The following is a 27,087-nucleotide window of genomic DNA, read 5'->3' as shown; positions in this document are numbered from 1 at the left end:
GTTCCGGTCATGCTCTGTACCGACGTAAATTAAAACCTCCCAGAAGCCTATGCAAATGTGGCACGCACACGCTTCGCTTTAATGAGCCGTGATATGAAAGAAATATAAAACTAACAGCCAATAACTAGCATCTTTAAGGTTTACAGCTTTTGACAGGTGATGGATGCTCAAAGGTTAAAGATAGGTGGATATAGGAGGTTAATAAGCATCTTAAATGATTTCGGGCGGCAGACGTCAAGTGAGAGCCAAGCTGGAGTACCCTCCCTCAACTTAATACAGGGAGGTTAGAAACAGTTGCTATGCTTGCTTGCCTCAGATGCCAGTACAATTGTAACAAACTTAAAAAATGTACATAATTTCCACACAGACCTCAATCCTCTAATAACCTGTCTTGTAAAAAAAACCTTACAAGGATTACCTATCTGTAAATCTGCTTTGTATGCAGAATGTGACAGCGTTATGGAAATGAGGAACTCTGTTAAAGATGGCGTGTACCAAAGGATTCCACATCTGCACCGGGAGATTAATCCAAACATTCTAAGGAATCTTAAGTCATTTATAATATCACAGGAGCCTATAATCAAGATTTTCACTGAGAGCTAATGTCTGCGCACAAAGTGAAGGCTTGGTCCAATGAGGAGCGAGGAACGGACTATTTTATTAAACGTGCAGGCGTTGAGTGGAGGGAAAGGGTTATTTGAATATTGTGAAGTTAAAAAAAAAAAGAAAAAAGAGCCCGCACACAATATCCAAGCTCAAAATCAATAAAGAAAATGTTAAATTCCTTCCAAACACAAGTCCATTAGGATTGGGAAAATCAACGTCTCAAATGTACCAAAACATGCTGGCAATGGTTTACAGTAGAGAGCTCCAAATTGCCTCTGATTGTTATTTTAATATATATGTGTTGTATTGTTCGACATTTCAGTTCATTCAGTAATCCTGAAATATTTTCTTTGCATTCGTGTGGATGAAAAAAACATGATCTTTAGGAAGTAAGTTTCCAGTTCCACAATAATTGTTTCATTATCTAGTGACAGTTAATAATTAGCATTATGTTTGTTAAAAGCTATTTGGCTGCTTAGTCTATTTAAACAGTTAAATAAGCAGACTGGTGTTGTTTAGACAATTCCCGGGAATGTACAGGAGGGGATAAAACTTAATATTATCCATCCAGTTCATATACTTTGTATTGCACTTCTGTTGTAAGTCGCCCTGGATAAGGGCGTCTGCCAAGAAATACAAATAATATAAATTAAATATTAATATTATTCAAGGAAAGGGGACATTTTTAATTTAGCCAGTGTGAACAGTAAATCCACACCTGTGTTTCTCAAGAAAAATATTTTGTTATTCTCATCTAATATGGTTCCAGTTTTTATGTGTGTGTGTAATATATCATTTTTGTGATATTTTTTAAGAGTCTTCGCACAAAAACACACTAACCTAAGTATCCCTAATAGAGAGTATTTGGGTTTTCTTCAAAGAACTACTGCTTATTTTCAAATGCCTCACAATCCCAATGCCTCTTACAGATCTTGAACTGCTTTGTGTGTGTGTGTGTGTGTGTGTGTGTGTGTGTGTGTGTGTGTGGCATGATTACAAATCACTTACAAAATGGCCATTGTATCAAATTATTAATGTACACCAAAAAAAAATAAACCCAAAGGAAATAAATGAGTGTTTGGAAATCATTTGTTCAAAATGATCAATATTGAATGAGTGTGGCGAGCTGTGTTCCCATACATTGCAGTGAATATGGCAACACAATGGCGGCCTGTGTCAGACTCCCAGTGTATAATGAAACTGTGACATCGGAGAGGAAAGTTCGTGGCAGCTGTTAAATGAAGGCCTTTTTCTATCTCTGACTACAATGTTCTTAATCCAGCGTGCCACAACCAAAACGCAGCGCATTTTACAAGGAGCCGTCGAGCCACTGCAAACTTCGCGTGACCTTGTGCTGAATAACACTGTAAAATTGATTCAGCTCCAGTAATAAAAGGCCATGCGCATTATCTACATTATAATTATAATTAATACTACCAGCAGGGCTGCCGCATTATTTACGAGGAAGTCTATGGTAAGCAAATGCAATAATAATCTGCTACATATTTTTTATTGATCTGTTGATGAATGGCTTTATTTCCACCAAAACAGCTATGGGATGTTTCACTGTGGGATCATACCAGCCACAGTCGTTCAGCTGTACATTATATACAGCCTTTCCTGAACGCTTAAGCCGAATCAGTTTTCTGACTCACTAACTTCAGCCCTCTTACCTGCATCTCAGTACACAGCTCTGGAAAAAATTAAGAGACCACTTCACACTGATTTCTGAACTTGGAATGGTCTCGTAATTTTTTCCAGAGCTGTATGTACAGACCAATTTCACTGCTGCTGCTAAACTTTAAAACTGCTCCAATTCACTAATACGTCTTTTAAAATTTCAATAAAAGTAGCTGAAGTTACATATGCATAACTAACTGTTTGATTTTAAATGGGGATATGTAACATTGGCTAAAGACTTAGGGATTTCGATTGACAAAAAAGAAGGCATTTTTATCACAAATATCGAAACTTGAACTCATAACTACAAAGAAACAACAGTGTGCGGCCAATTCTCTTAATATCTCAACTTTTTGTTCTTTTTATTTTTAAATCTGAACACTAAGAATATCCCACAGCCTGCTTAAATTAAGCTTTCACTCATACTATTAGGATTACTACTATAGGTGACTTAATCTTTCCAATGCAAATCAATCATTTTAAAAACAAATGAGGCACAATTATTTTAGGAATCATTTATTCAAAATCAGTTAAAAAAATATCTTTGTAAAGGTTGCCTCTTTGTTGCTTTCTATAAATTATCAACTAATAAATACACATACGTCAGCATTTTCTTAAGGAATGATGTAGCCCTTCTTCCTATTAACAACTAGCAATCAGATCGAGGCAATATTTTGTAATTAGGTATCTATGTGGCTTACACTCTCCCTCCTAACTGATAATTGCAGTCCATTCTTCCTAATTTTGCCTGAGAAACCCTTATTTGTCCGTATCTCCTTATTAATCCTTCTCACAAATCCTTGATTGTTTTCCAATCCTTTCCTCTGATATCACTCGCTCTGTTTGTCTGTTTCACTCACTCCTCCACGAAGCAGTCTGCCTTGCCTTCTCAATCACATGTTTTGTTTCTCATTTTAATGAACAGTTGGATTCTTTTATTTCTCTACAAGTGCTGGATTTGCCTTATCACCCCAGTCCCTTTGAGGGTTGCCAATTGGTTTTATCCATGGATGTATCATTTCTTAGGCTTCCTTTTTTTTCCTTTACAAAGAGAAAGAACCACTTCGTCAACAAGCCTCTCCGGAGCGGCAGATTAAAAACCTCAACATCACCTACCTTCCAGCGCTACTCCCAACTGGTTTGTGTAAAACTCAATTAAACTTGTCCCCACTGAATTTCACATTACAGTACATTAAACAGAAATTCTTCAAGCGTGATGACAAAGCTCAAACCTTGCTTCAGAGCTGCTATTTAGGAGCTTTCTTAAATGTTTAAGTCTTCAGGGTGCTGCCCTGTCGCGAACATAAAAAAAAGGCTACACCGAGCAGAAAGAAAAGAAGTCTGCTTAAATCAGTACAAACTTTAGAAATATGTTATATCGATAGCAATTCACCGGAACCAAAAGATGTGTAAAGTTAACCTGTCTATCCTCTTTAAACAGATAAATACTGTGCTACACTGTGCCAATAACACAGTAAATTCCCGAGGCCAAACTCAAATTATAATGGTTTATAAACCATATATATAATTCACATCATAGGATCTGACTGCTGTACTGTTCATTAGGAGTTTGAAACTAATATTGTATTTTTGCAAGGCTTAAAAGCAGCAATATTTGGCGACAGTGGGGACCTGTATCCTTGTCTTTACTTGAGAAACTCCTATGGGTTGAGACAGGTCTGGTGAAGTCCACGTCTATTATCTAAATAACGAACATTGAGAATCATCACTGGCTTCGGCTGTCACGGTTAAGTATTCCTGTAACACATGCCCATTCAATGATGTCAGCTAACTCCTAGTCTGGCTGCGGACCCAGCTAACTCCTTCTCGTCTCAGCCACTTCCTTTCCAACATTTCTCAATACACCACACTTAAACAGATCCGTTGTCGCAGATTTTAGAGGACTGAAGTTGAAGGTTGGGGGAATAGTACAAAAACTTGGCTTGAACCCTTGACCCATAGTTTAACTTATTAGGAGATGATCAGTAGTTTGATGGTACATTTTTTCTTCTGTGACGCAAGCTGCTTGATATATCAGATGCTCATTTTGCTTCTCTGTAGAGAAAGGAACAGCTAAATAATAATAACAGAAATGTAGCAACTTCAATTTACAAATGTACTCCGTCCAAGATTTCTGGGATTTTGAATCCTTGTATAGATTGTGTGCTGCAGCCCTGGTATAATAGGCAGCGTGAAAAACATACAATTATAGCACTAACTGAGTCAGACAAAGTGACAAAGTGCAGTCTCCTTCAGTTTTTACAGATATAATCTAAGTGCAATAGAAATACAGCAATTGTATAGGTTGTCATATTTTTATAAAGCCTATTGGTCTTTAAAAAGAATCCTGAAATCTTGAATTAACATCACTAATTGATTATTCATTTGCATAGTCCTATACATATTCAACACATTCATTTTGGAGTTACTATAGCCAACCTAGGACCAGAAGGGGCTGGCAGACAATTGTATTACAATTGTACTACAATTTTGAATCAGAAATTTACTTCATCCCTATTTGTACAGGTTGGTACAGACTTATACATATGGTATCAAACTAAAAGCAATCAAATCTGTAATGCTGGTGATGTTACTACACTATAGGACTACCAGATGCAATATTGTACCCAGAATCCTTTGCTTAAGTGTGTGGGGTGACCCTGACTATCTGGCCTTTTTTCTAATATCCCCATGTACTCGCCTACTTACAGAGTATCCCAGTCTTAGCTTTACATCCAACCTGTCAAACTTTTCGCCTCATTATCCCGAGCTTTAAATGGACAAGCTTCAGCCTACTGTGGATAGGTTAATTCAGACATGAGTGAAATGCTCCATAATAGCCTGGAATGATACTCTGTCTACACAAGACAGTCTTCACATTCTTCAGGATTGTGAATAAATAGTCTGAATAATCTGTTTACTAGCAAGCAGAATTCAATATTTCACGATTATTCCATGTTTACACGCACATTGAATTATTCATGCGAAAAGCCTTGGGCTTGTGCATCGAGAGGAAAAAGCTGACTTTGCAGGTAGCGAATATTTTTAACACTGCCTGAGAAAACTATTTTATTCAGAAACCTCGAATGGAAAGTAACGTATTGTGTATCATTATACTGCTTTGGTAATGATACCTCTAATCTACATGTCATTTTTTGTTTGCTTGAGCAGCATGAGCGAAGCTACTTTGACCAAAAATTGTACAATATTTAAAAATTAAGTTGGATGGATGGATGGATGGAAGGATAGATAAGACAATAAATAAGTTAATAAATAAATACATGCTTCTTCACATAGGAGAAAGAAAACTATTCAAAACAGAGTATGAGCCTATATGTGCGGTCAATCCCAATTATTCTCATGTGACAATGAGCCTCCATTTCTCCTTTCAGTCATATTTTGCATCCCCATCGGTGAAAAATATTGTTTCGAACACATTCTTCCCCCGAATTTGATAGATGGTCTGTTTGTACAAATACTGGGGGAAATGTGTGTCCTGGTTGTTTAATTCAGGACATGAAATATTACCTCTACCACCTAACAAAGCAGACCTGTTTGGATGAGACGACAGATAGCATCCGTCCTTTTTGGCAAAAGAAACAAGAAACAAACGTGGGGAAAAAAATAAAAAAATAAAAAGAGGCTCCATGACCTTTCACCCGACACAGGAAATACAGCTGATAAGCAAGTACCAATTTCTTTTCTTTTTTTGAATAGCATTTTTTCTCCCTTTGGCCCTTGTTTCACCTTGCTGCTGCTGTGCCCTTCCATTAAAGGTGGTAATGGCTACCAGCTTCCCTTAGGCTCTTTCATATTTGTCAGTCATGAAAGAAGAGGGAAGATAAATCTAATTTCACCAGCTAAGGGGTTCTATCTCATGAACAAAATAAAATCCAGTCCAAAACACTGCCTCCTGCATTAGGAGACTGTAGATTTAAGCCTCGTCCGCCATGATCAAACTGGGATTTATGAAGCATCATAACTCCCGACAACATCCAGCAGCTTATTAATTTTATATATTTCTGTCCATTCCGTGATATTCCCAGCCTTGACAGTCACTCAAGATAAGCCAAATGCCTTTTGACAGGATAGAGTGTATATATATTTTTCACTGTTCTCCTGTTGGATAGGTTTAACAGAAACCTTGAGTGTTCTGCTCAGTGATTTGCCTGCTTTATTTTTTACCCCTCTCTCTCTCTCTCGCTCTGTTATTTTTGTCTACCGTGGTAACCTTACATTCTCGAACAGCCTACTAAATCTTCAGAGGGTCTTCATGTGTTTCTGAGGCACGCTACACCCACACAGGAGACGTGGACTGGTGGACTGCACCATCATACCATACCTGAGGATACTGTAATAGACAAGCTGAGGTCCTACAGAAGCAATAGGACCACGCTAATGTATTTCACAACGTGGCCAAACAAAGACATGGCCTCAATGACAGAACATGCAATGTCACCAGAGAGGCACCTGTATGATTTTAAGCTTCAAATCATGTTAATATTGATCACCACGGCAAAGTCCCGTTAATTCCTGTTACGGTAATCTTACAAGGTATTTAGCTGCTCTTCAGTATTATTCTTCTCTAATTCTCCCATTTAATTGGGAGTCGGGAACCACCCTACTGTCAGAAATGTACACCACTGATCAATATTGTTAGAATGGCTATGCAGGTGTTAAATTAATCGAACAATTCATTTAAAATAAGGCTCCTACAGCACCTTGAAATTACCGTTCACAGGATTGACACTCCAAAAGCTATTCACTGCAATACAGTGACACATGGAGGGGGTGTTTCTCCGGCTCGAGAGGGAACATAAGGCACTACCTGCCGTCTGGTAGGCAACAAACCACACTGCTTCAGTCACACATTGTACAGAGGAGGAGGATGTAATCTGCAGAAGCTGTTGATACAGGGAAACACAGAGGTTCAGGTCAAAAGGATTAAAATGGTGAAGGTGGATGTAAGACGAACAGGGCTGTGAAATAGTGTCGTAGCAGCAGGCGTGCAACCTGACAACAGAGAGAAGGAGGGAGATTACAGGGCGTGCGGCAGGGAATCCTCAGACAAGGGAAGGACTCCAAATGGCATCTGAGCCCAGCATTAGTTTACACTATTTGACAATATGCAGGCTTAGAAGGGGAGGGCAGAGGTAGGGGTTCAGAAAGCGCTGGAGTCAAGGCACGGGGGAGACCGAGTAGGTGGTTAAGGCTTCCGTTCTCCATTGCATGAATGCACGGCAAGCATCTCGAGTCTTGAAAAACCATATTGGCATCATGTTTGGGCCACCTATAAAGGTCACAGGGCCTGGTTCACTAAACTACATGAAAAGTGTGTCATTTTCAAGATTCTCTGGAAAAAACATTATGCTCCTGCGTTCATCTACCTATGGCCAGGAAGATTCTTATTCTTTCCTGTACTCCTTCACTGATGATTTCAATTTCTAAAATGACATTTGCACCCAGCATTGCTTGGTCAAGGAACGAGAACTTGATTCCCATTGCAAATACAAGCTAAACAAACAGCCGTTCCTGTAATGTGGTGGCAGCGCAGATGACATAAAGTACTAAACCTTGACATTACCTGATATGCTACTACAGGGTTGCTATGCAGCCGAGTCTCAAGCCAGATGCTTCGACGAAATGAGAGAGTGAAGTGCCCCATTCGCGTCGTCCTTTTCAAAAGCATCACACTGAAAGAAAAAGGGCCTCACACGGAAGCACTCCCATCTTTACATCACGTCGCATTAATGAATCAATTGCCCTTTGACGGATCCATGCCTTTTTCTGCAGAACCGGCACCTATGTTAAATGTGTTCGGCAAACGGGTGACCCACACAGCATGCAGGCATCATATATGGGATTTATTTATCTCCATGGGAAACAAGTGGAGCTGGAAACAGACGGGAAATACGATGTGGCAAACGGAAGCCCTGTTTGCAGGCACTGGACCTTTTGTATTCATCAGGGTGCGTGTGAAAATCACGCAGTTCGGTATGTCTCTCTTTCTTGTTTCAGACATGCTCCCTCGAGATGTCTGGAGAGACACTCATTTGCATAGCTAGAAAACAGCATAAAACTAGAACAGATATCGCTTCACAGTGCACTCAAGCACGGGAACGTACCAAGTCATGTAAACGAACTATGAAACGACATGTAAGTAATAATCTTTATTTACTTTTGTAAAGCTAGCAATTTGACCTTTCACGCGCTATTCAATTGCATCGGGACTTTAAATCCATATGTCTTCTGATAACAAGACCTTTGTAGAAAAATCAATACATAGTATAAAGACTTCACAAAGGCTCACATCACGACGAAAAGTGAAAATCATTTCTGAGGCAGATAGGTTCGTTTTCAAAATTTGCCAATGAAAAAAAAAAAATGAAACAGCTGCATTTGTCAGGAAAGGTAAAAACCCACAGAAAAGTTGTGCTTTCATGATTGCACTTTCAAGTGCAAGATAGGAATATTTCTACCCAAACACATTATATGAAAATAACACTTGTGCAGGGTGTCACAATATATTTAACTAGTTCAATCAACATTCTGAATTTCTTTTTTTAAATATTGAGGAGTGAGATAAGTTTGTCAGATTTTTTTGTTTCCATGGGGCTTGAACATGCAGTCAGTACATTTGTATTTATTTTCTGTGATAGATTAAAGTTGCCAAGTTAATAGAAGGTTTTCCATGATTTGAAGCAGTGAGACAATAAGGAAGACGTTATTTTATGCAAGTGCCCTGGTGGTTTATGGTTTTCTACATCATCATTTATTAATCAGTCAACAAACAAAAAAAACAAACAAAAAAAACACTCATTAAATTAAGTTTTGTCAGTGGACTCTTCTGTAAGGTTGGCAAACCAAACCAAACCAAACCAAACCAAACCAAACCAAACCAAACCAAACCAAACCAAACCAAACTCTCCATCTCTGTTAGATCTGTCCTCCTAGAGAGAGCAACTTGTTTCTGACATGCCCTTTTTATACACGCCCTTAATGGCAAGCAGGTGTGCCTTGTTAACTCTGGGAAAGAGCTCAGTTGGCCATTCCCCAAAGGAAAACCCCATTTGCGTTCTGGGACATGTAGTCTCCCGATGACCACAAAGTGACAACTAAGTCATATACAGTTTTCAGGTGATAGAACACCCTGGTCACTCCCTTTATATCCCTGTTCAATGTTTTATCACAAAGAAAAATAAGAATAATAAAAACATCTGCATCATTGTGATGTAATAATTAGCATGCTGATGATTCATGCAAAGAAAAGGTATTAGAAAGCATTCCTTGACCGCTCAGACCTATACACAAATAGGTCACTACAAGTAGGGGGATGTGTCATTGTCCTCACAAATCAAATGCACTTCAATATTTTCAAATCTGGCAGGCAGTGCCACTTTACATGCAATACAACAATGTAAATAGTGTGCCTACTGAAACCATGGTTCTTATCAGCTCAGACAGTCAGCAAGTTTGTTCCTACTTCCCGTGCTGTTCAGGCCAGTAAATGTTTTTGTTAGTAAATGAAAAATACGCTCTATTGCTGTTGTGAGATTCCCATCCACCCAGCCTCATATAGCGATAAAAGCTGTTGACAAACATGCAAAATAAAATAAAACAGAACAAAATCCACCGATACCCTGTTCAACACGATGTCACTTTTTGAGCTTTAGCCCCCTAACAAACCTTTGGTGATTCACACCACCACCCACTCCTTGTTATTTTACACTGCAAATGATGGAGTTTTATCAAGAACACTGTCTACCCACTACATTCGCAATGGTTTACATGATAAGATAATGAGTGTGCTTTTTCACACCTACTTACCACAATAACAATCGGTGGATGAACACATTTCAATGCAACATTATATAAATATGATTATGAACACTGCTCTGAGCTTCAAAAGGCTCATCAAATCAGATCGAAAAGCTGAATAGTGGACCAAAGCAATCTATCACACAATATAAACATGTTAGATAATACATTTTCAAAATAGTAAACTCTTCTGGCTACAAAACGTAACAAATTAATAAAAGAAAGGGATGGATTGGTTTGGTTAACTTATCCCTATGTGTTTTCTCTTGAAACATTAAATATGCACCAAAACTGAATAAAACATATTCAAAACTATTGAATTATAAATTTTGCCAACACACTTTTCGGTTTTCGGGTGGACGGAGCTAAAGGATCTTAAATAACCTCAGAAAATCACAGCATGTTTTACACTGTAAAACACTGGAACTGCTCAATACTAGTGTTTTTAAAGTAATTTAACCAAGGGGGATGTACACTTTGTTACAGGAAATGACATTTTTTATTTGTTAAAGGCAACCTGTACTGAGGATCAACAAAATGCTTGGAATAAATGAGCAATCTAATTCAAGTCTTCAGTTATTCATTCATAGTCCTGTAAAGGTCATTGCATAATTTAGATCATCCAGGGAGAGGCAGATACATTTAAAAAGTTCTCATAACCAGATGTTTTTTTTTAATGCCATCTTTAAGAATGCTCCCTCCCATAGCCCTTGTACAAGTCTCACACAGGCACGATGAAGACAACATACTGTACACACGTTCTTCAAAATATGCACTGTCTGTCTATTATCAAACTTTCACACCTTCGGCCGATAACAAGCCAGAGGGGTCGCTGTTGCGCAAGAAAAGCCTGGCAGGCATCAAAGCCACCTATTCCAAGTGGTGCTGGGGAATCGCGGCCAGAGATGGCTGATAAAATTAAGCCCAGTTTCGAACCAGCAGAAGCAGGCAGCCTTCTGGGGCTGGTTGTAACCCCAGGACAAATTATATTCTACAATAGTTTTAGAGAGGCTAATTAGATACACACCAACCAAAGATTACCACTTCAATAATAATAATAATAATAATAATAATAATAATAATAATAATAATAATAATAGATTGAGTAGATGAAGGTCATTTAAGAGTAGATTTTTAGTTTATTCTCTCATATTCTATGAAACAATTCCCTCTTCCAAGCATTACTGTCAGGACATAAATCCACTTCAACAATGTGGATTTAAAATAAAGAAATACAAGAACAAATAAACAGTTTCCCACTGTTCTTTACTTATATTTGGGCCACATGTTAACAGCTGGACATTATTTGTGACTTGCACAGAACAGCAGTCACCACAGAACGTGTCTCATAATAACAATAACAGCACCGATATACAAAAATAATTATAATAATAATTGCTATTGATAGTGATGGCAGTATCATTTAATTAATGCAATGTAATGCGACCCTAGATACATGGTGTCTATGTGATTCTGAGTTCAATGGAAAGTGACACAATGCCCTCAACGTTGTCTTCATTGTTTTGCAATCCTACAGCGCATACTGCTTCCTGCAGAGCTCCTATGTACTTGCTGTTCCGCGTGTGATATTTTGTCACACCAGTCTGACCGTATAGAGCTATCCTGTGGCACAGTGCAATCAATTATTGTTGCAGCAGAATCATTAATAATTTCCTAATGAAAACGATTCTGTTGATCTCTGTTGTATTTTAATTAAACATAATTACACTGCAGCTCAGAGCTGTGGTAGAGACTCCTTTAGGGTACAATTTTGTTTTAATACACTGATAATGAATTTTTACATTGTGTCAGTTGTTTAGTTATTATTCAGTCTCACTATTTCTCTATGTTCCAGATAACAGATAATAACCTTAGTACCTCCTATTTCCTGCAGTCTTTTCAAAGGGAGTGTTTAAATTAAACAATTAAATCTCCTTAACTGTTTAAAATATCCCTCAAAACCATAATGTTCTATAGGCTACGCTTAGCGAAACATATAAATGTAGACAGCTTTTATTAAAACCTGCCGTTTAAATAACTGTAGTTCTAATTAATGCAATGTTTCGCACAAAGAACAGCCACAAATGGGAGACTTACAGATAAATTGGGAGAAGGTGCGTGCTTTATTACATCCACCTCAATAAAGACAAACAGCACCCCTGGTCTTCAGTCAAGTGAATAGGAGCATTAAATCCATAAAACTGGCCCACATTACTGGTGTGCAAATTGAGAACAGAATGACCAAAAATATAACCGTGTTCTCCATTAGTCCTGTTTAGCTGTGGAAGAGTTTATAAAGACAACAGAACTGCCTCTTTCAATTGGTCATTATGGGTATTGATTTTCACACGAATTATAGCAATGTCTCTCCCTGGGCAGGTTACAATATTTATCCAAGATCTGTATAAGACTCTTAAGAGAAAATTGGGATATACTTTACAATAATGGGATGTTGATGTTGACTGATCAACAAAAAGTGTACGGCTCTTTTATTCAATATATATATTATCTCCTGAATGTAATCTTTTATTTTAATATATAGGTGTACCCATATATATACACACACAACCTATACTAAATGACAAAAATTAGAATAAAAATGAAAAAAAAAAGAAAAATAACATGATTGTTTATAGTACTCAAATTATTGATTTTGCATATAGGCTGATGTGTTTATTTTAGGTAATTTCCAGCGATGGCTTCCAGGCAAAAATGGCGAAGCGTAGCTGAGCAAAAAATGACTTGCGCATACATTAAATGTATTTCGTAATTACTCTGTATTTGTGCTGCCAATTTCGCAACCTCGAGTTGTTAAAAGAAGCTCCTGGAGTGTGGAGAGCCACATTGTGGTTGTTCCAGGTGGATTTGTTGATAATGAGTTTCTGCAGTGGAGTTGAGAGTTTTAGTAATGGCTGGCTGAAGTATGAACTGCAGAACATGTGCCATAAAAGCAATAGAAACTGGCTAGGCCAACACTGACTAAATGGGAAGAAACTATTCTCGGTGTATATTTTTAATTTGATATAAATCATCCTGTAATTTCAAGCCTCGTTTTGCCCTGTGCACACTGATTGCAGGAGGTTGTTTCTGCTTTACCAGTTAAACGCCTATCCACAAATGCATTTTAGCAAAGGTATTCCCGGTCCAGAAAATACGCTGTGCCCTTTCACTTCATGAGTCAAGGAGTCCAGTGGAAAATAGTGTCCGCAATTATTAAAGGAAAGGACAACAGCTCTATTTCAGGTTCATGTCCCGCCACCAGTAGCGAGTCAGAAGTGTCCGAACTCGTGGGGAATGATGAATGCAGAGGCGGAGAGAGCAGTGGGGATGAAAATGAAGACCTAATTGGTTCAGGTGACACTGCGGGGCCATATCGTCTCGAGCTGTATGCGAGTGAAACGGACCAAAGTGAGAATGTGAGCTTCGGGGGCACAGTGCAGCCTGCCTTCAATCAGAAATACTTTGTGAAGCGATGCAGCATGACCAAGTACAATCCATAAGAAATTGCACCCCTTCTAGTCCACATGGCAATGCAAAAGGGAGACCACTTTCAGAATGCAGCACTAATGTCATAAATAACATCAAATGATGATACACAACGGAAATAAACCACCAAATTAAATATTGTAAGTGTTAGATTGTAAGTGATTGAGTGTCATTATATCCCATGAAACCTGAGGTGTGTGCTTTGTGTTTGTTTTCAACAGTATTCAAAATAATTAGATAAAGTCAGAAATGTTAGGACCCGAGAACTGGACAATAGTGTGGCCCTTAATGGAAGTAAATTGAGTACACTTGGCATACTACATGGTACCAATGACTATGAATAAAAACAGCAATTCTCAAACTTTTTCACACTGTGGCCAGGCTATTTGTGGTATTAGAATATCGTGGACCACCACAATATTAACTATACAGTCAACATACATTTTCTCACGTATAAAACATACACATGCACCCACACAAAGGAAAGAAATGGAATGACTAATGACAATGCAATTTTTAATTATTTTATTCATATTCTGGTGGATTTTTAAATGTGGATTTGAGTTTAATGTGATAGGGTACAGGACACAATATGCCACAGACCAGCACCAATCGTTGTTGGTGTTTGGGAACTGCTGTATTTAAAAGGGAATACAAATTAAACAAAGTTCGTTAGTGTCAAAAACTTCCAAACAGCAGTAAAACAGTGACCTCCGCCATGACCTGCGGGGACTGATGTGTTTAAGTGGACATGCAACACTCAGAGAAATGCCGACAATATAGGAAATATCACGTGCGTGTCAGTGGAGTAAGAGGACATCTTTCATCTTGTGCTTTGGGGCCAACTGCCACCCATATGTAGTTTAAGGTATCAATCGTAAATAGTAATCTACGGTGGTCAACCCATCCTACCACAGAAAGCTCAGTAACTTCAACAAGCAACTGCACACCATGAAAGTTAATTCTGTTCTGATTGTCGGATTAAGGAGACAAGATTAAATGGGCTCAAAGTGTCACCTTTAATTATATCCTTGTTACAGTATTTAAACCGTGAGACTGTAGCCAAGTTAAACAGTGATACACTATCAACAAATATCTATTTCAGCTACAGTTGCACCCCACCTTTAGTCAGAGACTTGGTCATGTGCTTAACCTTTGTGAATCAGTTCCCGGGAATGATCTGAAAATGATCAAATATGATAAATACATCTGATCCCCATCTGAGAAAATAATAAATAATAGTTTTTGTTTTAAATAAACTTGTCTTTGAGATGACTTGTATGACATTGCCCCTTCCTTCTACCTTCTTTAGTGCCTGAAAGACTCATTAGAAAACAGGGTGGTGGTTGTCAAAAGCACAAACTGAAATTAATTAGATTCCACTTAAACAAATTTCCAACCCATAAAGTGTTTGGTTTAAAACTAAACAATGTCATTCCAATAAACAGGAAACACATTCATTATTGAAGGTTGTTGCCCCTTTATCAGCACTATAATGCAAATCATTTTCCTTAAAGAGTTCACAAACAGAAAACCCACTCAGAAGACACATCTCATTTCAATGTGAGATAAGAAATTATGCCTATCTTCATTACTAATCAAGGACTGTCTGGATTCAGCTTTGGCAACGGTCCAGAACGAACCATTTCTCGCCATTCGGAAAACAGAGCCCAGGAAAGTAAGGTTTGTTTGGAAGGGAGCCAGCGACATTTAATTTCAATTTACAACAGTGCAACTGCGAGTAAATAGATATTTGCCACACTTACTATGAATAACACGAGTGCCCTTTGCAGGAAAACAAAAAGACACCAGTTATCAAGAGCTGGGCAGTAAATATTGAAGACTCCTTTCACTCGCCTTTGATTACATGCTGTAAGAGTCATAGCCAAGCATCTTGCCAGCCAGAAAAGTCATAGAAGCATCTGTACATAAGACTTCTAACTGACTTCTGAAAACTGCTTATTGGCAGCTCTGTGATACTGAGACAGAAAGCTTTTATGGATTTTACAGTACTGTATAGTGGAGATTGCAAATAGAAATCTAATCTCAAGCCTGGAGAATCAAGTAAAATAAATTTGCCAGCCTTAAATGACTATTTTGTTCCTCTGCTTGTGTCTACACTGCTGAGTGACACACATATAGACAAATAGCAGTGTCAAGCCTAATTGGTTAATGGATGGTAAATTAAATGACACATCATAGCTCCAGATGACAAAGGGTTCCACACAAACTATGTACGTTGGAAGGACGTCACCAAAATAACTTCTCCTGACAAGACAGGCTAATATGCGGTATGTAAAAAACGATGGGAAATGAAAAATTAGAAAGTCTTAACAAAAATGGTTGAAGAAATCCTGTTATTACCCTTTTTTTGTTTCATATATTCTCTCTCCTAGCTAAAAGATTAGAATTTTAAAGAACTGCGTAATCTTCTTTAACAGCTTATCAAAACTTTAATGATTTCATGATAAAGAGCACAAAGTTAAGTAGCCGGTTAAGAGGATAACTCCCCAGTGCAGTCTAGTGATTAGTAGATGAGAATTGGGAGAGTGAAAATCCGGGTTTGTAAATCCCAGTTCTGCCACTGATTCACTTTGAGGCGAAGAAACTCCATTTTCAGTGGTAAAGCTAGTCACAGGGAAAAAAAAGGTGGAAAGCAAGGAATAAAACAACTGGTGCCGTTTCTTAGAGACTTCTGAGATTATAAATGTTGTCTGTGGGTCTTTGGTCAATTTAAAAAGAAACACATTAATTGCATTGCATGTTGTATTCTCACATAAATCGTGCTGCACAGTGCTGTGTCTAAAACGCATTATCAAGCCTCTGCCTTAATTGCATTTTATAAGCAGAATCATAAAACCAACAGTGTTTATACATGTGTATGTTCAGTAATTAATTTCAGTTAAAATAAATATTCAACATTATTTTCATGATTACCTATTTCATTTTTATACAAAACTAGGCCGGGTGCACAATCCTGGATTTTAATAGTTTTACTGCAGTTTCCATTTTAACAAACCTGACACGTTATATCCATTTGTATGTATAGATTTTTTCACCAGCGTTACAAAATATATATTTTATGAGAAGAGATTTTTGAATAATCAACACTTTTTTTTAAGCAGCCTGAAAGCAAGCAGGTACAGTATTGGCACAGATGAAATTATTTCCCAGTGGTCAACAATGCAAAACATTATTCCCACTTTTACTGTTACCCATATACTGTTTTTATGAAAATTAAACAATTGTAAGTCTATTCCAAAACGCACAAGGCATGTGTGTTATTTCCATTCCGCTTATACATTTGGTGAAACCTGATTATTAATTCATACATTCATTTATTCCATTCACTATAATAAATAAATAAATGTATGGATGTAATTAATTCAAGTTAAAGACCATGTAGAGACACGCATATCGGCCAACCCTGTTAGTAAAAACAAATATTTCACATGATATATTTTAATGTTGTTCAGTTGGACTGTACAAATCAGTGAAGGTCTCCAGATACTAAACACTCAGTCACCACAACACTTGATGTTGCAGATGTATTGGGCTGCAGGTGGGGTTAATGTTCATTGAGCAGAATTGAAGAAGAGAACATTCAACCATTGCTGGTTTCCTTCAGTGCATCTGAGTAAGCATTACAGAGGAGGAGTGCCATATATTGAGGAGGATGTGCAGTGAGTGGAGCTCAGCTAGGCTACCCTAACAATTACCCAAAAGCAATGATTAGCTATTATTGTAACCTGCTGTACGCAAAACACTGTCCATTTATTTTTTGTTTCCATGTATGCACTGAGGAATTCTCATGTCTTCCAGTCTCATCTGTTAACAAGGTTTTTCATTTTCTTTTATACAGATACATTTAAGTTTGGAGCAGCATATGTGAAAGTATATAATAGCAGATGTCTCAGTGTCTGTGAGGTCTTTTAATGTAAGCTAGTGAAGTCGTTTTCATCTGAACAAAACTGAAGTCAAGCCAAAAACTGGAAGTGTTGCTTTTGTATTGAATTAGTCCACAATTCCGTTTTTTTAAGGAAACAGCAATAGCATTTTTGTACAGCAGTCACAAAGTTATTAAATATTAGAGGTGATATGTTTCCCCAATCCCCACCTGTCGGAGATGTTTTGTAACATATTTTATGCCCTTCTAATTTAAAAAGAGAAACCTGAAATACCTGAAAACAGTTTCACACAAATTGCACACAAACGTCCCCCAATGAAAAAAGTATCTTGAGAGGCTACTCTGAGGGAAGACACTATTAAAAAATTGTGAGCCCTCGTTAGTGTGCAAAAAATTTCACATTTTTTAGCTCCGGAATTTTATTAATGGAGATTTACTCAACTGAGATTTGAACATAAAAGGCCTTTGCAATTTTTTCCCCAAGTATCTGCAATGCCCTGCCACAGTCTATTAGATTATCCGAGTCTGTTGCTGTTAAATCCCACCTAAAGGCATATCCTTTTCAAAAGGGTCTTTCTTCCTTGGTTTTCCGGGGTGGGATTTTAATTTAAAATATATATTTATGTGCACTATTATTTTATACATTTTTTTTAAATATTGTCAGCTAAAAATATATTGTCTAGGTTGATTTAATTGGCATCTACATAAGGAAACTGACATTTACATGAATTCAGTATTAAGCATTAATGAGGTTTTTGGATGATGTGTAGTGGATGTCGTTGGCGGTTCCCCCATTCTACCAAAAGGGAGTTTAACGAGGGAGACACTAACGGAGGTCATTGACCCTGACAGGAGTGAAAGCTGTTTCAATTATGAGCAGGAAGACCAAGAACAAGGGGGTGCTCATAAATGCCAGGGATCTCTCAGGTTTAAACAGAGATAATTTACAGTGAAAGGGATCTTGATGAATCAACAAAGCAGACCAATCAGACTTGTAATGTCTGAGAATTCTTTCCTCAATATCATCAATATCATCCTTTTTTTTTTCAAATGACGTGAAGTAGAAAAATATACATACAAATGTTAATCACAGAGCCACAATACTTATTCTAAGCAACATATACCGTGCAGATAACATCACCAGCAAATTTCTTTAAATGACTTTCAACCTCAAATTGACACAATTGAATTGAATTATTTCTTAAACTTTAAATGGTATTGTGTGAGAACGTCATATAGAATTTTGATGCATAATGACTTGTTTAATGACTTGTTGGTATTTAATATTAACTGGCGATAACTGGTTTTCAATGCTCTGACAAAGAAAACAAAAAAGATCCAAATGTTTTATGGTAGATATGAAATGGTTCGGCCTATCAATGACCTTGGCTTTAATTTGTGCTATCTATATACAATTACTTAAGTGAAAACTAATGTTATGGTATATGCAAGAACAAAACTTGAAATAATCTAAAGACAATTATTTGTATTGGATTTTATCTGGTGGACAACTTACTTTCATTAATGAGATTCACACATGTTTCTTGTTAATTTTCCATTTTTAAATAACCATGTAATAAACAGCACCGATTCGTGATCATTTAAACTATGTCACTGAAGAAATTAGGCACTGATATTAACAGGTATGAAAATGTTGCTTTGGGAACGAAAGATACACGGAAGAAAATAAAAGAAGAATTAAATAAATTATATTTTTAAAATAACTAGGACACAGAACGATTTAAATCTTATCTGCCCGCATGCACTGACCATTGGAAGACCATAAGTACATAAACAATATAAATAAACGAATAAATACACAAATAAAAAAATAAAGCCGCACTTAATTGCAGGGACGGTAAGATAACGAATGTGCACGCTTACCTTTGCTGTACACAACACAGTTGTTTTTGTTGTCTTCCGCTCCTTGCCAAGTCACATCCAGCAGCCACCTGGGGCCAGCATTCAACACCACCGGGACCGAGCACTTCGTCTTCTGTACGGGGAAAGATAACAAACACTAATCATTTGCTTATTTCGGTGATTAAAGAAACTTTAATAACCACAAGTTCTGCTCTTCCTCTTCTTTGAAAGCCATAAACAGGCAATTTTATAAGCCAAGGCCTTATTCCCCATTCCTGGCTGTGGAGTTTCAGGAGGGTGAGGAGTGAGGGGAGGAAGGGAGAAGGCTGGCGTGGGGGGGGGGGACGGGGAGACGGTGGGGGTCTGCTGCACAGGCCTGTCTCCAATCTGAATAGTAGAATTATTATCATGGATTTTTGCGAATGATACAGGATCAGATCTCCCAGATTAGGAAGATCTCTGGTGGCTGGGAATTATAAAGAGAATGCAGATGACTTTCCGAGTGAAGGAGGCGAGTGTTTAGAAGTGAACTTTAGGCACATTGTACTTCGGTATCAGCAGGATCTCACTATTTCCTGAAACAGGCAGGAAAGAATTTAAAGAATCAGTATCCATTTCAAAGGGCGATCGAGGTTACATTTTATAATACAGTAGCAAATTATTCTGAATGTGTAACGTCATTTTTCTTTTCAGTCTGGGTCAGATTCGGTGCTTTATGTTATTTTAAAAAATGAAAACCGAGAGATACTGCAGCTCTGTTGAAATATATATGCAGGCTGAGAGATGGGAAGGAAGAAGAGAAGGCAAGTGTTGCATGTGCAGGTTGTAATACACAGTATATATGTGTGTGCGTGCATGTATAATATATATATATATATATATATATATAAATAATTCATTTTATTCCATTTTGAATGACATTTTTACAACATATAATTCAAGTCAAAGTGAATCTTCCCTGCATTCCACAGAAGGACACACTATTTCTGAAAGTGTTACACTGGCCCATTACTCTAAGGCACAATGTCAGTATGTCTAGACCATTACAGTACCTCTTAACCTGGGGGCCTTTCTTCATTAAGGTGTTACAGATATAGTTTAGCTTAAAGAAAATGGGTTTGAGTACAATTCCATTTCGTTTTCCATTTTAAATCAGCAGCCACTAGACACAATCCATCGCCCTCATGCAACACATTGCTCCTTGTGCTCCCAAGAGATTTCTAACCTCTGTAAAAAAATACATTAAAAAAATGCTAATGCATATTGTAATATTATTTTAATAAAATGTAATCATATACAATTATAAAAGAATGTATGTATGAGTTTGTCTTAATATTTTAGTGACTAACAACAGCTATACTGCAGATATTTAAAAAATCAGGCAGTTTTTAAAATATTTTACCTTCTTGATTATCTTAGCAGGGAGGAAGAGAATTTGAAAACTGTTGTATCGATAATAAATGTTTAATAAACCATAGCAATAAGCCATGGTATGCAACTGAAGTGGTATTTGGTGATTCGTTTATCTTAATAAATATTGTTAATTGAACTCTATGTATTCATAAGTTGTATGTGCCTAAAAAAAAAACCTGTAAGGATTCCACACACCTTGTCTTAACCAAGATCGATCAGCTGGGATCTTTATAGTGTTCAATTGGTAGAATCAGTGTTGGTAAGTAAAAATATGCTTATTTTGTTCAGTTATATTTGTGAAACAGAGTAAAAGATTTGGGACTCCTGATAGGACTGTGCTCTATCTATAGATTTGGTCGAAAATAATTAGAGTTAAAATGAAATAATAGATTTAGTAAATATTTCTCAATATAATTCTTGTTGGACTTTGTGTAGTGCATGCTCAATGAAAACCAATATACCTTTGTCCTAATGTCCTTTATTTTAGATTTTACATTGGCAGTGAATAACAGAAACCCTTTCTAATTTAATTCAACTCCTATTTCACATCCCAAATTAGGCGTACAATAAACTCCTATATCTAACCTAAGCTGTAAATCTTATATTCCCGTCAAATGAGAAAAGGACACCCTTAGTGCTTCTGATTGTTGCCACGACAACTATCTAAAATGAAAATCTGATTAACCCTTTCTTATGCTGCAGACTCTAGTCAAGTCTAATCCAACAGTATGCTTGTCTTGTTCAGTTAATATACTTGTAATGAATTTGATTGTTTCAGTTAAGTGTACCAAGGTCTGAAAGTATCTAAAATAATTATTTAGAGTTGCCAATACTAAATAGATAATATATGTAATAATAATTATGTAAATACAGCACAAGTTTAGTTTGTCATAAATAATGAAAATGCATGGAGATCCTGACTTCATATTTCATAACAAAGTGGTCCCAATCACACAATCAAGTTATATTGCTCTTGCTTTTATTCAATTTTATAAGTTACAAGATGATGAGGGGAACATAGTAAAACTTAATTTTGAATGCTTCATTGTTAACCCTGAACCACAAAGTAAAATACTATACATTTAAAAATAATATAAATTGTAAGTTTGCATGCCAAAAGAAACAAAACAAATAACAGTAAATTAACATATAATATTTGCCCCATAGGGAAAGAACTCTGACACCTAATAGCGTCTTGTAATTAATGGAGGAGAGATTATTGTTAACCATAAATGTAATCTGTATACAATACAAGCAAGAAGACATCAGTTAAAGTCTGATGATGATTGAAATAACAGTTTTGTTTAATAGTTGTTTTTTATTAATAAACCATTACATTAAGTTTTTAATCATAATTATTATCTCTCTCACTGTATATATATATATATATAGTGATTTTTTAGTGAAAGCCTTAATAAATAATTAATTAATTAAACCCACAGTAGCAGAGGGAACCATAATATTAGGTATATAACTACAGTCAATAATAATAATGCAGTAAAATAAATAGTTATTCTGTAAAGCAATCCACAGCTGTCGTGTCTTTGTTATGGGCTCAGACAACTGTGCATGCCTCTTCGTTATGAATAACTACCATGCTTCTTAGGATTATTAAACCATTTCTAAAATGATCTCGGGATTTTACATTTCAATTAAAATGTTGCATTATTTCCCCAAATTGCCGAATTATTCTTTTGTAATTCCTGCGAGTGTTAGCATAACGAGGACAGGGCACTCCTCTTCCTTATTTTATTTTATTTGTATTTATTTTCGTCATATTTTCACAGACACAGTATCTACTTTATTTATTCCTCCCGACTGGGAAAATGAATCGCTGAGGTAATTAGTTCCGGGGCATTAGGGTTGATGCTTTTGCCTCTCTGACAGGTGATGCTGTCTTCTCTAAGCGGACTGCACTTCAGAATCGCAGGGTGAGATTTGAAGTTTTCTCTGAATTTGCTTATCCTTTTGTGTTAGCAAAATATATTTCATACACAGTCTTTTGCACTGCAAATGATTTTTTTTTAAACAGAAGTCTTTTTCTTTACAATACACAATATAATATGCCACTAAAACTGGTAAGTCTTAATTGGAAAATGCAAAAATGGACTACAAAATAAATCTGTTTGATGTAAACTGAAGACAATTAAAAAAAAAAAGTTTAGCATAAAAAACTAACGAAAAACAAAAACTGCTGCCATTGGACATCAAAGCTACAGTCTACTTGCATTAAATGGTCTCCTGGACACTTAATTCATGTATATATCGTGTCCTTTAAAGTACTCCTAAGCTTTTGAATAATATATAACAATTAAGGTCATTTAAAAAATATTATATAGAATATATTCATAAGCATTCAATTAAATATTACATATTTAAAATATATTATTATTATTATTATTATTATTATTATTATTATTATTATGTTACATTCTATTTTACTATAGGAATACGTGTCCAGCATTTTAATCATTTCTGGGATATTTAGTTTCTGCTGCTTAAATAAAAGACTCTCGACTACTCTTGACCAATGCCACATCCAACAGGTTCAATTCCCACTCACTATCTTGGATATATAACACTACGGAGAAGAATGTCTCCTCCCACCAGCCAGTTTCAGTGACACTCATTGGTTGGTGTCCCAGTTGCAATGGATCTCCCTATTGGTTCTCAAGCTCGGCACCCCATTGGCTGGCTGCAGTGGGAATGCTGGCTAGTGAGACACGTGACTTACACAACGGTGTCGGAAGTGAAAAAGCGAGTGCTGAAGGGCCTTCCTGAGCCTCAGCTGACAAAGCTCTAACTGGTTTACTTTGATAACTGTTCCCTCCTGGGATAAGTTTCAATTCACACACACACACACACACACACAATATGTATACAAATAAAATAAATATTGAAATGAAAGAACAAGACCAAAATAACATAACAGCTCTTCGATAACGTGTAAGCAATGTTGGTCATAGACATTTTAGTTTTTCTTCTAAGCTCATAGAAGGCACATTCATTTCTCTGTCCACAATGGATAGACATCAAGGGAAAAGCCATTTCTCACAACCTAAGTATTTTTTTAATTATAAAAAGCATATCAAATGAATACTTGAAGGAAAAAACTAACAAACATACTCACACTGCCAGTTCATAAAAGCATAACATTTGCTAATATATACTGGTTCGTATACTTGTTTATTTGTAGACATCATAAATACACAATTTATTTTTTAAATGAACCACTTTGCTCAGACACTGGAGCAGTTGTGTGATTTTTTTCTTTATTGCTTTCTCACTTCACACCACTGCTTTCGATATTTGCCCGGCTTGTTTTTCTTTCTCTTTTTTTTCTTCTTCTAGGGGCTGTTACTGTTAAACGTGTAAAAGATACAGTGGGGAAAACGGTGTAGTCAGCGAAGAAGTGATTACAAACTGATGCTCCAAATTCACTATAAAATGAAAATCAATATTTCCACAAGTTGCTGCAACATAAAAGATAACCTTCATTGATTTTTCTAGACTTAGGCCTCTGCGATAAAATCTAATATAAATTTTCAGCCACACGGATTTGGATCAGAGCAGAGCAGTCGACGATAAGTTCTGCACCTCTTTGAGAGTTGGGATTTCTTCTTCTTCTTCTTTTTTTTTTTTTTTTTTAAAGGCACGGCTGTACTATTTATAATTGGCCCTGTGCGAGCGAAAGCTTCTATCAGGAATCTGTTCTAATTTTTATTACTGAGAAGCTAAAGCCTGTTCCAGATAATTTGGAAATTTCAGGGGAATTGTGATAGAGCTGATGGCACAGCCGGACTGACTCAAGAAAAGAGCTAACCTGTAATAGCCTCCGTGGCTGGGCTGATTAAATGTTGCCATAGATGAAAGGGTTGCCATCACCGCAATAAATTAACCAATCACACAAATCCCAAGTCGCTACTAATCCTTCCTTGATACTCTGATCCTCTGATCAGCTGAAGGAGGTGAAGAAGAAAGTGGCTGGTGACACTCAGCTTCCTAACCCCTGGATCCTGTGTAAACAACAAGCTAATGATATCACACTGACCATTTCACAAGGACTGACCACTCTTAACCCTTTCTCATCGTCACATTCCACCAGTTAAGCTCTAGAGACGTGGGGGGAATTTTCTGTGCTTTTTTTCCTGTTTTTATTGAACCAACCAGTTATTTAATCCACTTAGACGTAAAATAATATGAAAATAAAGAATATAATACAAATCATACTGTTGTATTTCATTGGCACAGATAGATTGCTACCTTCCAATCAAGAAAGGAACTCTTGGGTACCGTTTAAGCTCAATTTAGTTGATTTGTGGGGGTTAACATGGATAATTGTTTAGGACTGGCTGTACTCACTTAAAACATTACATTGGGAACGTCTGATTCCAGTGCATGTAATGCATCTCAAATCAATAAGCAAAGTAGAACAACTAGACCTTCAAGTTTAGTACAAAGCAAAGATTCACATATACCTCTAAAAATATAGTCATATAGAGACCTGTTTTAACAGCTTCAACCTATGGATTTCTACACTCACCTAAAGGATTATTAGGAACACCATACTAATACTGTGTTTGACCCCCTTTCGCCTTCAGAACTGCCTTAATTCTACGTGGCATTGATTCAACAAGGTGCTGAAAGCATTCTTTAGAAATGTTGGCCCATATTGATAGGATAGCATCTTGCAGTTGATGGAGATTTGTGGGATGCACATCCAGGGCACGAAGCTCCCATTCCACCACATCCCAAAGATGCTCTATTGGGTTGAGATCTGGTGACTGTGGGGGCCAGTTTAGTACAGTGAACTCATTGTCATGTTCAAGAAACCAATTTGAAATGATTCGACCTTTGTGACATGGTGCATTATCCTGCTGGAAGTAGCCATCAGAGGATAGGTACATGGTGGTCATAAAGGGATGGACATGGTCAGAAACAATGCTCAGGTAGGCCGTGGCATTTAAACGATGCCCAATTGGCACTAAGGGGCCTAAAGTGTGCCAAGAAAACATCCCCCACACCATTACACCACCACCACCAGCCTGCACAGTGGTAACAAGGCATGATGGATCCATGTTCTCATTCTGTTTACGCCAAATTCTGACTCTACCATCTGAATGTCTCAACAGAAATCGAGACTCATCAGACCAGGCAACATTTTTCCAAGTCTTCAACTGTCCAATTTTGGTGAGCTTGTGCAAATTGTAGCCTCTTTTTCCTATTTGTAGTGGAGATGAGTGGTACCCGGTGGGGTCTTCTGCTGTTGTAGCCCATCCGCCTCAAGGTTGTACGTGTTGTGGCTTCACAAATGCTTTGCTGCATACCTCGGTTGTAACGAGTGGTTATTTCAGTCAAAGTTGCTCTTCTATCAGCTTGAATCAGTCGGCCCATTCTCCTCTGACCTCTAGCATCAACAAGGCATTTTCGCCCACAGGACTGCCGCATACTGGATGTTTTTCCCTTTTCACACCATTCTTTGTAAACCCTAGAAATGGTTGTGCGTGAAAATCCCAGTAACTGAGCAGATTGTGAAATACTCAGACCGGCCCGTCTGGCACCAACAACCATGCCACGCTCAAAATTGCTTAAATCACCTTTCTTTCCCATTCAGACATTCAGTTTGGAGTTCAGGAGATTGTCTTGACCAGGACCACACCCCTAAATGCATTGAAGCAACTGCCATGTGATTGGTTGGTTAGATAATTGCATTAATGAGAAATTGAACAGGTGTTCCTAATAATCCTTTAGGTGAGTGTATATCATAGGTGCCTGTAAAAAACAACTCATTAAGACATCTAGGCAAGCATGACTTTTGTGTCTATTGATAATCATGACATGCAACCATTACAATGGTAGATACTGAATTAATTTAACAAGAAAATCAAAATAGTAATTTCAAGAGAAATGGCTTTGAAATACATATAATTTTGGATGTTCTACCTCTGAACACCAATGAAATACCGAAGGCATGAATAAATGCTCGTATTCACAGTCTTGCTATTCTAAAGGTTATTTCCAGCCTATTTTAAGTTGAAATGTATATCCAGCAATATTTTGTAGAGCGAGCGTAATTTACAGTCCCCCTTTCCTAAATAATTTAATGGGCAGCTTTATTTTCATCGCAGTTCATCTCATTCTAATTAATAATGGATTGACCAGCCTGCTTCTGCACTCAAATGCAAAAATGACCCCCCTGGCACTACAAACTTTTTTTTGGGTTTTCGACATGTAGATATCTTGGGAACTCTCCTTCAGAGTCTCAGAGCGTACTTTTGAAAGAAGGCGCCACTCACAGTAAGACGAGTATTAAA

At 37.1% G+C, this 27,087-nt stretch overlaps 1 protein-coding gene across 1 annotated transcript in view; it reads right to left on the bottom strand.

Annotated features, from left to right (window-relative positions):
- zfpm2a (zinc finger protein, FOG family member 2a) overlaps positions 1–27,087 on the bottom strand; it is a 151,374-nt gene that overhangs the window by 28,320 nt on the left and 95,967 nt on the right. The window contains exon 5 of the mRNA XM_066690687.1: positions 19,382–19,493. Within this exon, the coding sequence (XP_066546784.1) occupies positions 19,382–19,493 (112 nt within the window). The remainder of the gene's footprint in view (positions 1–19,381; positions 19,494–27,087) is intronic.

Source organism: Amia ocellicauda, chromosome 18 (genome assembly GCF_036373705.1).
Source record: "Amia ocellicauda isolate fAmiCal2 chromosome 18, fAmiCal2.hap1, whole genome shotgun sequence".
In the NCBI taxonomy this organism is placed as follows: domain Eukaryota; kingdom Metazoa; phylum Chordata; class Actinopteri; order Amiiformes; family Amiidae; genus Amia; species Amia ocellicauda.
The sequence above is the reverse complement of the archived record's forward strand: the minus strand, read 5'-3'. Positions and strand labels throughout refer to the sequence as shown.